The 16,217-nt window shown below is 41.2% G+C and overlaps 1 protein-coding gene across 2 annotated transcripts in view; it reads right to left on the bottom strand.

The window, feature by feature from the left end:
- The window catches only part of nbeab (neurobeachin b), a 213,630-nt gene that overhangs the window by 30,625 nt on the left and 166,788 nt on the right, over positions 1-16,217 (bottom strand). For both annotated transcript variants that reach the window (XM_085243955.1, XM_085243956.1), the window contains exons 40-43: positions 11,806-11,923; positions 11,612-11,714; positions 10,795-10,910; positions 7,240-7,352 (exon numbers count right to left, since the gene is read on the bottom strand). In XM_085243955.1, coding sequence (XP_085100081.1) covers positions 7,240-7,352; positions 10,795-10,910; positions 11,612-11,714; positions 11,806-11,923 — 450 coding nt within the window. The remainder of the gene's footprint in view (positions 1-7,239; positions 7,353-10,794; positions 10,911-11,611; positions 11,715-11,805; positions 11,924-16,217) is intronic.

The raw sequence follows: 16,217 nt of genomic DNA, 5'->3' as shown, positions 1-16,217 counted from the left end.
TCATTTTAAGCTATGAGCGCAACCAGTTTGTGACAAAATGAAGGGTGACTTTAAGTCCACACATTGTACTGAAATGACTCTGGGTAGCCTGAAAAAGAGACTACATCCATAACATGTTTGCCTAAATAATGCACTCAGCTACAACAGCATGCAGGACTGACACAATGAAGCTCCCATGCAGTTGTTCCAGTGGAATTTAAGCATAAAAAATAAGGACACTTCCAGTTTACCCCAAATTCTGTACATGTCCAAATTTTTGCTATAATACATAAAATCTCTGTGTGTTTTTTAATTTGTCTGTGAATGCTTCCTAGACCAAATGAATTTGAACAACAAAACTTTGCATACAGGTACATCTTGGGTCCTGTAGATTCATATCTATATTAGATATCATGCTGCCAAGTATCCACCTAGCAATGGGGTAAAATTACCAGTTTTTAGCACATCTATAATTGCTTATAAAAATCATTCTATCCATTTTATCTCACAACAATAACATCTAATTTATGATAGCATCACATTGCCAACCAACCACCTAGCCATGAGCTAAAATGACCGATTTTTAGCATATGAACAACAGCTACCCCCACCCCCCCACCCGCTGCCTTTTGTTTTTTGTTTTTTTTTTGCCAAGAGCACCAACAGGCCTTGCCCATTAGCATGGGCATGTTGCTACAGGCTTATAGTACACACCTCAATGCCTGGTGTCATGGTTTCCTGTTCCAGTATTAAGAAGGCATACTAGTCTATTGAAAGATGTCTAAGTATGATTGTTTAGGTTTACCTCTAACATTGAATACATCTGAATAATGAACTATGTGGTTGATCTGTGGTAAAAAAAAAGAATTTCCTTAAAACCTTAAAAAACAAAAGGACAAAATGTATAACTGAAACTATGTCCCAAAAATCGAAGTTTAATTAAACTGGTTATGGAGAATGAATGAAATACGCCAATGAATAATGTATGGAAATATAAAAAGTTGATTTTCTGTTTAAACAACTGTACAACATAATGTACAATGTCTCCAGTAATGTAAGAAAAGATACAAAGGATTTCACTGGTCGCTTATTCCTGTCATACTCACCATCTGTTGATAAGCAAAAATCAAGCTTTGCTTGCATCTGTTCAACAAACAATAATAGCCTCTTACCTTCTCCTTACATTACATATCACACTGATTACAGATATAAGACCATGAAAACAACAGCTTCAGACAACGCCACACTTTCTCCCATCTGACTTCATTTCTTCTATAACACCTGACCAAGGGAAATGCAGCTGAACAAAGTATGATCAAACTTGGATTTAACTTCAGATTTAATCAGGATCATTTGTGGTGTTGCACTCCAAAGATGTAGGAAATGAACGTGGCCATTGGTGAGTGAGTGTGCAGAGAGTGTCTCCATTTGTTTGGTCATATCTAAGCTACCTCCCAAAGAGACGCATATTGCATTTTATATTTCAAAAGAAATTACATTACAGTATGTTGCTGTGGTGCTCTGTCAGGGGAAGTCACAGTCATTTTTGCTTGCCTCGTCAGAGGCAGGGCTGCATGCAGCTCCAGTCTAATGCAATCAAGTTGCTCCAACTCAAGATAAAGCAGATGTGCTCCAAACAGCCTGACTGGAGCAGAAGTGTGAGTGATGAAGCCTCCATTATAGAGAGAAAAGTGTGGAGGGAGTGCTTTGCAGCAGCCAAGCTGTGTCTGTGTTACTGGAAGTTTTTCTGTTAGAGATTCTGAGCACACAGAGGAAGAAAATAGCCTCCTATATATTATAGCTCTTTCAAGACCATGAGGGGTTTTTTTTCCGAATTTGTTAAGGTGGAAATATATATTTAAATTGAATAAAATCTGCGCTTGTGTCACATTTTTGTTATGTCTGTCAAAATGTTTTTCAAAAGATACACGTAATAAATTTTTCTGTGTGAAGAAGAAGCATGTTGAGCAACATCTGCTTCCTTTGCTTTCTTATGCAATTAAATACATTTCCATCACATCATTTAACAGCTATGAGGAAGATAGTTTCCATACATCTATCATCTACTTGTCACTTTGTCAAAAAATAATCATTAGAATCTAATGAAACACTTCATTGCATGAGAATGTAGCTGACATCCAAATATGCAGAACTCTGGCCTTGAGGCAAATCGACACAGCATTCAGCAGAACTTTGAAGCTAACTGAATGCAGGAAATGTAGGTGTGTACAGGTTTGGGAGGTTCTCATTAAGTAGATCAGTACGGATGTCGAGCAGTTTAGACAATACTGTCCATCAAGTGACAGTTGCACATAATTGGAAAACAGGTCTCAGGTATGACTCGTCTGTGAGAAAGAAAACCTCCCAAACTGTGCAATGTCCCTATGAGGTTATGAATACTAATCTAATAGCAATTTACAAAGCCTTAATGTTGCCTAATTGTACTGCAATTATATTGTATTAACCTAAGAGTAATGATGTGATAGTTTGTCTTCTTAACCCCTGGAGGGTCCTAGAAAAATGCATACACTATTGGGCTTAGAGCCACAAATCGACCCAAGACCCTCCAGGGGTTTTAATGATGCAACCTGAGTTCTCACGTGACAGGTGATATTACATTGGGTGACTTGATTTTACTAAACCACAGGGCAAAAATAAACAGACAAGTTAAAATAAAAACTTTATTTAAAGAACATTTTGTTGCAACCTGTAATGTGAGGTATAATCTGCTAAGTTCAGGGACAGCCTGAATTCCTTCAATATAAAAAACAAGCAAAACATGCTTCTTCTTCTTTTCTTTTTTTTTCTTTTTTTTCATGTGATAGACTGAGAGCCTGTCCAAAGTGTAACTAAATGTACTATTTTCCAGATCTTCCAGTTACCAAAAGCAGACAAATTCTGAGATACCAGTAGGGATGGGTACCGGTGTCCGGTGCCATGATGGCACCGGTTCTGACATAAACGGTAGTAACCAGACCGAAAAGCAGCGCACATTTCGGTGCTTTATTTCGGTGCTTTTTTTCCCCTGAGCTGTGATACACTTCTAGCCAATCATTTTACGTTTCCGAGGATAGTAGGCGGGCCCAGGTACGTACGTTCTTTTAGAGCAGAGCTACAGATTAAAAATGTCCAAGGCGAAGCGGTCAAAAGTCTGGCTGTACTTCACAGCAAAAGATGCAAACTCAGCAGCCTGCAACAAGTGCTTTAAGCTGATACTGTGATACTGTCAAAGGAGGTAACACCTCAAATCCGATGAAACACCTGGCGACGCATAGCGTTTTTTTTTAAAGCCCAGAAATGCGCCGTATTTAATAGCTTGCTGCGAGACCTCACACGAGCGCATCTACTGCGGGTGGGTTGCCTCTTATCGGACCCGGAGTTAGCAACATCCCCCAAAAACCCGAAGAGGAGAGTCCTGGCCCCTAGCCCTGCCAGTGTAGCAGAAATGATGACGGATGATGATGGCAGCAGCAGCCGTTCTTCTCTGCGTGAGTAGCTTAATGTTGTTCGTGTGTAATTTACGTTGAGTAGGCTAACCACGTTATTACATTAATGCATGTAAGGTGAACTAGCAAACATCATCATAGCTACATGTGGCTGTCTTCTTGTTTGATGGCAGATACTCCCTTCACCCGGGCCAAAAAGGCTAAAATGACCAAAGAAAAAGAGGGAAACAGCTGAACATAAGAGGTTTTTGGACAAAGTTTATGTTTTTTCCATTGTTTAAGCACTGCTTCCAGCCAAGAGTGATACCATATATGCCCCATAGCTGCAGAAAAGGCTAACATTGTTATCTTTTTACAAAAAACCAGCTGAACATGAGAGGTTTTTGGACCAATTTTGTGTTCTCCATTCTTTAAGCACCGGTTTGAGCACCGTTTGAGCACCGGCACCGTTTCAAAAGTACCGATTTGGCACCGGTATCGGATAAAACCTAAATGATACCCATCCCTAGATACCAGTGAGCTTTAAAAACTGTCTGTCTTTTTTCACCTTCAATAAAAACACCAGTATATTTATTCTCCTAGGTGTCACCATTAGTCATAGCATCCAGCTATCAGTGGAAAAGCAAAGGCTGAATGAAACTAGGCCTTAGTTACCTCAGGTCTAGAGATTGCCAGGCGGTTGCCAACCAATCAGACATCGCTAGAAAAGTGTGTATTCCCTGACTGCTTGTTGAGTGGTTGCTGGCAGTCTTTTGGTGAAACTGCTCACAATGAGGTACGTTATACAGTGCACCATACTCTCCGTGCTGTTGATTTGATCACTAGATTTCTGAGGTTGTCCACAATTTGCATTGGAGATGAGTAATTGGTGAAAATTTGCAGACACGTCTGCAAATTTGCTAGCAACACAGTAAGGTTTTTGGTGCAGCAATTTATTTGCGACCAATTTCACCTGGGGACAGCCAGCATCCGCTTACCAGCTGGTCAGGAAATACACATTTTTCTCTTATAATCCACAGTTGCCAGAGTGTGCTAACTGGTCCCTCAGCCTGTGTGACTGGGCTCATAGAAGTTAGCACTGAGGTAGAGTTAGCCAGCAAAGATGTACACATTCTGTGTGAGGTATTTCTAAAACAGCAAAAATAATAATAATGCCCCCCTTGCTATAACTTTGGATGTAAATGAAGATCAAACAGACTAATAGTGGGGAAAAATATTTGCTACTAAAAAAGTCACAATCCTTAAATCTCTACACAAAAATTTTACTTGTCTCAACAGCAAGTCATTGTTTCAGGGTTAAAATATTGGTCAATATAACAGGGGCAATGTGAGCCCAGAGGCTGTAGTGTACATGGTGAGATTTGAAGAGCTCAGCTTAAAGGTATGTACACATCAACAGTACTGAAAATAAAAGCTAAACAAGTTCATAAATCCTTTTTTTAGGATTTATGAATATGCAGTAAACAAGGGATGCAGCAATATAGAACAAAAAGACAAGAGTCTCAGCCAACTCGTTAAGAGACTTGGACCCAGTGACAGGACTGATGCGTCATCACCTACCAAACACTTACCCAGAAATCTGACTCAGATTAATCTGAAAAAGACTGAATTCCTCAAGAACTAGTAATGTATTCTTAATGGTACTCAAAACATGGGTACTGTATAAAACAATTTGAAATGATATCCAGCCTCAGTTTCCTGATACATGTACAAATCCCTGGCTAAACACAGAAGAAAGTCACCACCTAATATACAATGAATGTCTCCAGAGACTACTGCTACTACCACTGATCCATAAATGAACAAAAAAGGGCAGATGAAACAGAGAGGAGAAGAGTGGGGGCCGTCGTCCCTCTCTGCTACACCAGCTTATGTGAACTTTTGGAGGTAAGAGCCCCGGGGTTCCAAGGACAACTGTCAGGAGACACAGGCTGTGAACTCATGCTAATGAAGGCAGCTCGGCCCTGTAAACAGCATGGGAGGATGTCACTAGAATACATTACAATACATAACTGTCTCCCCGGGGCAGGAGGGTTCCACATGGCACAGCCCTGATCACTCCCCTCGACACACACATCTCTATACACACGCATACACATTCTGTGGCTTTTTCATCCCACCTGGATACCCCACAGGTAAAGAAAACAACAAGACAAGACACACAACTGTTTGTCCAAAATGTTTTCTGTTTAGTTCTCCAGAGGAGTAAAACCTTTCTTTCTTTTTTAAAATTAACAATACTTTAACTTGTGACTGATTGTTTCATAGTTTTATTTCAAAGTCCTCCATCTCTCTCACCACAAAACCCAGAAAACAGATGCTTTGAAATGCTGAAAATTGATACAAACTGTTGAGAACTGAGATGGCAAAATGAGGCTCTTAGGCTGCTTAGGTTGGTGCTTTGAGGGGAACGAGGCAGCGATAAAGTGAGTGAGAGAGAGAGCTCAGACAGGAATGTGACTGTTTTCAGGTCAGTGAGCTGGAGTGTGCATGGGCGAGAGAGCGAGAGCGAAAGAAAGAGAGACAGAAAGGGGAGGGGGTAAACCTATAAACCAGGCCACAGTTCTGCTGCCTTTTTCCCCCCTCATTCAAAGACAGAGCAAACATAACACTGAACTTTATCTATCGGGGTTGCAGGGCATTAAGGACATTGTATCATAGCTGTTGTGATTTGGCACTGTTACCCGAGCTCTTACTATTGCTCAGCTTGATCTTTTTTGGACAAGCCATATTTAGAACATCTTTCACTGCGGCACTGTGCTGATGAATTCTCTTATCAGTTCATCGACCTTGAAAATAAAAGTATATTACTCGCAGAAACTTGAACTGCTGCATGGCAGAATTTAGACGAAAATATCCTTGAAATCGTACAGTTTGTGTTGAGTGTATGAAGACTGTGCAGACATCCATTATTTAGCCCCCCAAGGATAAAGTTGTCATGATTTTACTCTTGTGTTATGCAGACTGTTCTACAAATTTGTTGAAGGACAGTCTGGATTTAACTTACAGTATATATTGATTTTGTATACATTTTCCATATTGTGATGCTGTATATGCATTTCAAAAAACTACTTCTAATTTATCTTATGATAATGACTTAACATGAGCTGATCATGCTGGGTGTATGATGGTAAATGGCCTGTATTTGTATAGCGCTGTACTAAGTCCCTAAGGATCCCAAAGCGTTTTACACATTCAGTCATCCACCCATTCACACACACATTCACACACTGGTGATGGCAAGCTACATTGTAGCCACAGCTGCGAGGCTGCCGGACACTGGCGCCGCCGGGCCCTCTGACCACCACCAGTAGGCAACAGGTGAAGTGTCTTGCCCAAGGACACAGCGACCGAAACTGTCGGAGCCGGGGCTCGAACAGGCAACCTTCCGATTACAAGACGAACTGCCAACTCTTGAGCCATGATTGCCCCATGATGAACTCAGTGTTGCCTTGCTGAGTTCATCGAGTTAGACTTGTGGTAGTAAAACATGTAAAAGCCTCTCTAGTGCAAGACCACAGAGATATGTTAAGGGTATATCCAAAGCACACAGCACAAACTGTGTGTGGAGACAATGCAGCACCCAACAAAAGGGAGTAAACTTGTATAAAGTAGAGGAGTGCATTTCATGATGCTACAATCAGCATTTTCCACTTCAGTGCAGAGACAGCACATGATTCCTTTGCCAGTAAATACCATATTGTTTTACAATCTGACTCCTAATAAGAAAATCCCCTGCCATTAGATCCAGCTGCCCCTTCTTGCCCCTCTTTTTTCCATCATTTTAAGGTGAACAGCCGAGAGGCCCCTGTACCTTTGAGAGGTCTCTGAAGTTCGCTGGCAGGGTCAAGTCCAGCTCCTCCGAGTCATAGTTGGTGAGGACCCAGGGAAACACCGGGTACTGGTTCAGATCATTGTATGTCCTCCCTAAACACACAGAGGAGACAGAAAACTGTGAGTGATGATGGGCTGGAGGCGAACAGAGAGGTTGAAAGCAGGGCAGCATACACTTGAGGCTTCAGTTACTTTAGGGGATCAACATGCAACATTCCAACAAGCCCCCAATCAGACGGACTTCCTTCCACACTTCACAGAGAGTCTGCCAAGAAAACACATACACTAATGGTAGAAAATGTGAGAATGATTCTGCGTTTCCCATGACTCTGCCTGCTGTGTCTCCTTTGTTAATAGACTGTGGGAACTGCAGGAGGCCTGTCTTTAAGTATATGGAAAACATAAGCATTTTCAAGTAGTTAGGAGAAAATGTAATTGCAGAGGTATACGTTCTTCTGGAGGAAGAAGTCATGTCTTCTGGGGACATGACTTCCAATGCCTGAAATCTCACAGCAAATCTGATTGCTGATTGACAAGATGTTCTCAAAGGAAACTATGATTTTCAGATGAGAAAACTTGGAAACCTGGAAAAGCCAAAAGCATGTACCATGTTGTCAGTAACGCTTGACTTTTCCTTTGAAGACGACATTGATACAGCTGCAAGGTCAGGTGGTGGCCAGTTGTAATCCAGGACTGGGATGGGGCTGCTTTTTGCTAGAATTTTTACTACTTGTGATAAATCATGCTGAAAACTTTGGCTCAAAGTAAACTGAGAGTTAAAATGTAACAACTTCTTTTCCAGGAAAAATGAAACAAAAGGGCACAAAAGAGATTCTAAGGTGTCAGACCATGGTATCCTAGGATATCCTATCGTTATATGATTAAAACAAACAAAGATGTTTCCTAGAAATGTCCAGTGATTGAATACAAACTATTTTCCAGCTTCTTTAGTTAAACATTCTATACTAAAGAAGCAACAATTCCAGGACTGAAAAATAACCAACTCTACAGCAGAAATAAGCAGACAGTTTTGATCTCTACAGCTAATTTCCCTTTCAAGACACTACTACACATGACATATTACAATGTCATTATTTAGTGAATAAACATGAAGCCAAAATTCAGAACCAATGTATGAAAGTACACCCCATACTGCTTCCACAGGAATTAACTGTCAGAGTTCATTTCAGGCGCCATAGGGCCTCAGATAACATGTTAAATCTTATTGTTCACGTCAGAACAATTAGAAAAAGACTGAAGTAGTTTTTTTTTTTTTTTTTGGAAAAACCACCCGAAGAAAGCCACTTCTCTCTGAACTTCTCTCCCCCCCCAAAAAACAAACAAACAAACAAACAAAACAAAACAAAACATGGCAGCATGGCTAGGTTGCATATAAAAAAAACTACAAGACTTCTGGAACAATGTCCTTGGACAGACCAGACCAAAGTAAGTATGTTTGGCCATAATGGACAGTGCTATGTTTGGCAAAAAAATAAACACAGCATGCTTGCACAAACATCTCATATCAACTGTCAGCATGTTGGTGAAGGGGTTATGATTTGAACTTGTTTTTCAACCGCAGGACCCAGGCACCTTGCAGTTATTCAGTGGACAATGAACTCCTCTGTGTACCAAAATATTATAGATTCAAATGTGAGTCCATCTGTTTGACAGCTAAAGCTTGGTCAAAAACTGGGTCATAGAACAGGACGATGCTCCCAAGCACAGCAGCAAATCTACAACAGAAGTGCGGAAAAAGAAAACCATCAAGGTGCTGCAATGGCCCAGTGAAAGTCCAGACTTTAACCCGACTGAAATGCTGTGACGGGGCCTTAAGAAAGTTGTGCTTAAATGAATGCCCAAAGCAGGAACTTCAGCAACACTTGAGGGAAGATGAACAACTTTAATAATTGACCAACGCGTTTTGGCTTAAATGAATGCCCGCAAACCTTCGTGTACATTGGTTTTCACATTACTCTATACTAGAGGTTGGGTTTTTATATAAATCACCCTAAATTGTATTAACACCTAAAGTCATGTGTAATTCAAGGCTACTGTGCTACTATAATTTAGCTACTGTAAGTACTAAGTGAGTGCAAACTTGTTTTGTTAAGGGTAAGTTTGTACTGAAAGACACTAGAGAGCCCACTACTATTTTTTTCCTGTTTTCAACCAAGCTGTTATCACTGGCTGGTAACTACCCAGCTTGTTACGCTCAGTGCAAGACAGAATGACCAAAATGCTAAATTCAAGGTATTGAATCTTTGCATATGCACCCTGCTGCTTTAGAATGACATTCTATCATGTAATAGAAAAACACATTTACTAAAGTCAACTTTTCAACTAAAGCACAAATGGGAATAATAAGGAAAGAATAATAAAGGATGTTTCACTACATCTAGGTCTAATTAGATTGTTCCCAGGTTTTTAATGATTAACTATTAAATATTATCAACTTGAACCAGTCAATCAGTTACAATTCTGCAGCAGGTTGGCCTTAGAAAATCCCAAACTAGCCAAGCAAGTGAAAACGTCTGACAAGCACTCATGGAGAAGGCTTCTGCAGAGTAACCAGGGTCTGGGGGAATCTAGAGAACATAATTATCCAGGTTAATGCCATGCACTCAAAAGGAAACAGCAGGCTGAGTGTGGAGGATGAGTTGGGCATTGTTGTGGTTAGACCTACTTGCGCTGAGGCCTGAGCTGGGGTGGCAGGATGTTAATAACAGTGGAATAGTGTTTAATTAGAAGACCATTTCCCGTTCGCACCTCTTCCCAGCATTTCACCCCCCGCCTGTCTACCGCTCCACACTATTCTGACATCCCTGGCAGCCCAGGTCATTACCAGGGATTTTTAATGAATTTTGGGCATGTTTTTCTGTCTGCCTTACATCTAATTAGCTGACAATAATGTATCGAAGTCGAGCACAAGCTAAATATAAATATGCATGAATATGCAGCGAGAGAGAGGATGACACCTTTCTGAGCAGAATAGCGTAGAGTCGCTCTTGCCTTCCCTGTTAGTTGCAGTTCAGATCAGAGAGTCGACAACAGAACCTTTCAGCTCCGCAGACACACGTGTGCACACTCTCACAAAGCCAGGCACTAATTATCTGGAAAAATCTGCTGCGCCTGCTCTTTGCTTCAAACAGCATACTCCCATGAGCAGTGAAGTTTATAATGTTGAGCACCTCTTAAGACTACCATGGATTCTTAAACAAATACGACATAACTGAGGCTACTGATAGTAGCTTCCAGCACCACTGACACATAAAGTTTATTGATCGTGATAGCAAACCTTAAAGCCATAAGACTCTACTGGGGAAAGTTTCACATATATAATAGATTAAAACTCTGCGATTTCACCGGTTGGAAATTTTGTCCGGATAAGGAAGAAAACAAGTCAGAATCTGTCTGTTTAACTGATGGCTGAGAAAAAGAGAATATATTATTACCGTACCTTCTGCTACTTTCAATTTAAGCAAAGAAATCTCAAAGTTGCACAACATTAGAAATTCAATACATACAACATTACCTGATATAGTGTTGAGAAACATGAGGTACTCAAAGTTGGAGATTTCTCTCCTCTGCCAGCGCTGGGTCATGTTGGAGGATTTGAAAAGCTGACGAGGAGTGGCCAGGGAGATCCGTCTGGAAAAAGCATTTAAACAATAACTCAATATCCACAGGATTAGTGCTAGCTATGGATATTTTATAACTTGATTTTATTTAAAAATTTGAACTTAAAATAAAAAAAACCAACAACGGAAAACCTGTATATGGAACTGAATTCAAAGGATTGGCTGCAAACCGTGACATTATGACATTAAAAGCCAGTCTCAGGTCTTAACACTACTACTCAGTTTTAGAATTAACATACTGAGATGAAGGATGCATAACAAAATGGTATTCATAGCTGTATATCTTTTATTCTAGCACATTAAGTGAATGCCAGTTGGTAATTAAAAAACCTTAAATCACACAATTATTCAAGCTGAACTACAATGCAGGATGCCTTTCTTGACATGCACAAAATATCCTACAAGTTGCCAGTTTTGCGGCAGTAAATAAAAAGGCCTATTAGCACCATTGGAGTCTAAAGGGAATCTTTTTTCCTGTGGTCATTGGCCTGGCTGCAATCCTCTTGTATAGAGTCTTCTGTCAGAGAATTAGGTCAGCTCAGTCAGGGTCAGTGCACATCCACTTCAATGACTGGAGCAATGGGACTTCAAATGACTCTACTGCAGGCCAGTACTGCACAGACTCTTCACCACACAGCACAGATGAGGTAACAAGGCCATAAAATAATTCTAAACATTTAACAGCATTTTGATTGCTTTATTTCAACTTACCTGGCTTGTGGAAGTCCATAGCTGGTACCCACACCCACCCGAGGGAGACTGTAAACGACTTTCTTTACTGTGGCCTGGTCAGGAAAGTTGAACATGACCGATGCTGCAAAGAGTAAAAGATAACACTTATTATATTAAAAAAATGGGAAATAAGCACTTCAATTTTAAATTCTCTAAATTGTTACTGCATTTACTTCTGTTGGCCATAAAGACCTCCAGCGCTGTGTTCTGCAGGAGATAACGTCTAGTGAAGACTGCGCGAATTTCACTGAACATCCACTTCCCATGCAAGCCCTCAGTGTATGGTAAGACCTACAAGGTGAACAAGAGAAGAGAAAAAAATGTCCTGTGGTTATTGTAGCTGTATAAATCAAAATATAATGTCAGATGAAGAGTGAAATAGACTACTGATGTCTTTATTTAGCAACCAAAGGATCGGAATGCAGTACGTTGCAGATATGATGAAAGGTGTCAAAGCTGTGAGGAGACTGTAACAGAGCACTGACAGGAAAACAAACCTGAGTAAAACATTACTGTACACACTGTTTTGTTTTGGGGGGTATTTTTAGTGGAAACCTATTTTCATGGGCACCACAAATACAATTATTGAGACAGGAAACCTTTGCCTGCTACTTGCAAACTAATCCCTCTACCCATTAGGCTGCTAAGAAGAATGCTTAACTAGGCTTGCAGGCAGGTATAACAGGGTCAAAGCACCCTGATGTAATTGGGACTTGGAGCTTCACCAAACCAAGGCAAAGGAGAGGCCTCAATATCACACCAGTATCAGTTCTTTCATTCCTTTTTTCAACTTGTAGCTAAGAATTAGTGAGACTGTATAACACATTACAAGGCACAATTGGTACAAAACATGCAGCTGTGTACAGACTGTTGAATGTTTCACAGTTTTTGAGTTAGTTTAAAAGAGTCATTGGTGGAAAGGCAAGCGGTCAAAGAAATAGCCCCCTGGGTCAGTGGGATATACATAATCAATAAAAATCATCATGGCAGGAAAAAGAGAGAGAGAGCAGACAAAGAATCATTAGTGTATGCAGCACCACCGGGGGCTGCAGGTCCACACACAGAAAGACAAGACAGTTGTTCTGACAGGTGAGAATGGTCCCCTCACACACATTTCTCCCTCCTTCCATCTCACTTCCCCCTGACTGAACAATTTTGTCTAACAGTATGAGCCAGGGAGCAACCTCATCAACTCCCCAGGTTATAATCACACATAGGTTCAGTTCAGAGAGTGCGTGTGTGGGAGAGAATAAAGATTTAACAGGGCAGTAAGGGGGTGAGGCCCTACAGTGTATGTGTGTGTGTGTGTGTGTGTCTGTGCGTGTGTGCGGACACGTGTGTGTGGTCATGGTGGTGGGGGTAGAGATGGAGAGAATCACAGTGAGCTGGGTTAGGTCTGATGCTAATGCTCATTTAAAATAGTGACAGGCTGGAAGAGTGCAGCACAAGCCGAGCTCCCTTAATTTCTCCCTGGAATAGCTCATGCCCGACCTCCGTGCCACATCCAAAATCTCTTGAGCTCAATTAAAATTGGATTAGGTGGAGATGCTGGATGTGCAGCCCAGCATCTCTGGTGTTCTCCTACCAGTAATGCCCCTGCTTGACACCTCTGCAACCCCCAACTCAAACAGTTGTCATAGAGACAGCACGGCCCTGAGGAGGCAGCGTGCTGACTGGAGGGGGATAGAAAAGAAGGGAGGTGCGATGGAAGGACTACTAGGAGCTGGAGGCCAGCAGCAGTTCACTGGGAAGCAGGTTATCTTTTATGCCCCCTCCCACTCTGTAGCCAGATGTTGTGGAAGCAGTCTTCTGAGTGCAATGCTGAAAGGCAAGTGATACAGATAAGCATCATGGGGAGACTACAACAGCTTACTCCATCAAAAGACTAGTGAGGTGTTATGTGAATACAAATTAAGTTATTCATATGTCTAGAGCCTCTGAATGGTTTGTCAGTTTTAGTACAGTCTTTATTCGTGAAACTAATTTCTTGTTTTAATTTACCAGTAGCTTGTGAATTCTCCATCTTTATATCATGCATTATAAAATAATACTGTAACTATAACAGCCATGGAAGCAATAAAACATAATGCAGGTTTGTAAGTATTGAAACATAAACAGCTGTAATATTCGGTCTCAAAATTGGTTTTCAATGAAATATTTTAGCGCGGGCTGTTTTTGGTTAACCAGCTAACGCAAACATTTTGCTGCCATGACAAAATACAGGGCAAAGGGCCAGCTGTCAACAAAAGAGAGGCTAAAGAGGAGAAAAAAAGAGCCGATTTCAAACGGCCCAGATCAAAAAATTTGTCATAACAACAAAGCTTTGGTCTAAACCAACACGCAGGGGCCCCTGTAGACTTGGGGATTTGACAAAGCCCAGCCCTCATTTTTGGAGGCCCAGCTGTAAAAAATGCCATTTAATGAACCTGTCTGCTGAAGCTGTCCCCTGCCTGTCAGAGGTGTCAGCCAGTGACAAGCGCTGGGGACGGCCGCCTCCAGTCACAGACAGGCCTGCCAGCTGGAGACTTCGGCCCCAATCTAATCACGCCACCAGGAAGGGACCGGCGCTCTGCTCTTGGTCTGTCACGCTCAGGGCTGGGGGAGCGGTGAGAGGGTGGGTGAAGGGGTCTGGTGTGGCCGACAAGCACAGCCTTTTGTTTCCACACAGGTCCCTCCATGCAGGCTCATTAGGAGGCACAGGCGCATGCGCTACTTTACCAGCTGCAGCATATATCCCTATCCTGTATAATAGCCATAATGCAATTTAACAACTCTCTGCTTGTTTTACGTTATTCCTTCTCTCTGGTTTCCCTGATGTGACAGAGGGCAGGCCGCGTTCTGCACGCAGAACATCATAGGAGAAAAAAAGAAAATATTTTGACAGATGAGATGAGGAGAGGCACAGGTGACACCAGTGTTTAGGCTGAAACTCATATATAATAATGTGCAGATGCTCACACGGAGCACATCATGTTTATAAGCGTCAAGAAGCCACTCCATGTATGGAAATAGATTCTAATCATATTTGACTTCCGAATAGCTTTACCCCCACATTGACTGAGACACAATGACAGATGTTATTAATAAATCTAACGAAGCATTTTCTTTAAAACCTGATGCAATTTTCTCCCATACGGAACAATCTACACCCCCCTCCACTCCATTTACACCAAAATAGGAAAATATTATAATTCAGTGAGACCTCCAAGCCAGCATGACTGATATATTTATATGAGACTGTGGAGCATACTGACAACCTGGTATCACAGCACCTCTGCTGCATTCTTCTCAGATTTGTCTAATAGGCTTCCACTATAAAGCCTCACAACTGCATGGTCCCAGGCGGCCATAGAGAACAGTGAAGTGGAAGAATAAGGGGAGGATACGAGAGGCAGTTTCATTTTGAGTGATATGACTACTCCCCGAGGAGCAAGTGGGATGGATTTCACACATGGCAATTTGGAGGATCAGCACACACTGCATATACTGTATTCAATGGCTGACCCCAGGCAATATGGGCCAAATCTGTGAAGAGGTTGAGGAGCCAGAGAAGGCACAGAGAAAGCATGAAGCCTAGTAACAGGGAGAGCAGAGAACAACTCTGAGTTAAGTGGGAGATCATTGCCAGCCTAAGACAACATGGAAGACTGGGCAAAAAAAGAAATAAATCAATAAAAATGAAATAATGTTTATAAAAAATTACCCAACTCGTCCACTAATCTATATCTAAATTAAAAAGGAAAAAGAAAAGTGAAAAAGAAAAGCAAGCCTTGCATAGACTGTGTTATAGCTAGCATGTACATATGTTTCCCATACTTGCTTAGATGGCAAAATATCACCCCCTGAGATTTCCCTCCAACCCAAAACAACAAAAATGACTCGAAAAATGCAAAAGCCACAAAACACATTATCACAGACAGTTGCTTTGTGATCAGCAGAAAGTAGTTTCTATGAATACACAAAATAGTTTGAAATGTAAAATATTTCCTGAATAAAACCATATGCACAAAAAATAGCCCCAACTTTGACAGTTTTTTTTAAGTTTGCAAAGCCAAAGCCAAACTCCACGTTTTTATTTTAACTTTAATCCCTTTTACATCCTGCAAAGATTCATAATATATGCCTGAGCATCAAAGCATGTTTTTATCTGATCTGTCCTTAATGTGACAACTGTTATGAAGTGTAGAAATACAAAAAATGTAAAAGATTCCCCCAGATTATTAAAAAAGAAAAAGAGCGAAAGAGAGAAAAAAAATCCACGTATTGCCTCTCCGAGAGACCCGTATCTCAACTTCAATAAAGTAGCAGGCTTCTAATGCAGGTATTGGGAGAAAACAAGATACAGATTTGCATAATCAGTGTCACTATACATTTGGGTGGTAGCTGGAGTGTGGCAAGATGACACAGCTCTGGTGCTCTGGCAAGACCAGTGGGATAAAGGAGATGAATATGCATTAAATATGCTGGCAGTTCACTGCCCAAAATGTCCAGCCAAGTTTGTCAATAACATTCATGTCAGAGATAGTATTTCACGCAGATTAGCAGACCCTGCAGTGCTGTCTTCAACGCTGCCATGGTAGGACAG

Source organism: Mchenga conophoros, linkage group LG14 (assembly GCF_057382185.1).
Source record: "Mchenga conophoros isolate Kocher_MC1m ecotype Shallow Benthic linkage group LG14, M_conophoros_male_GT1.1, whole genome shotgun sequence".
Lineage (NCBI taxonomy): Eukaryota > Metazoa > Chordata > Actinopteri > Cichliformes > Cichlidae > Mchenga > Mchenga conophoros.
Note: the sequence above shows the minus strand (reverse complement) of the source record. Positions and strands in the feature narration are given on the sequence as shown.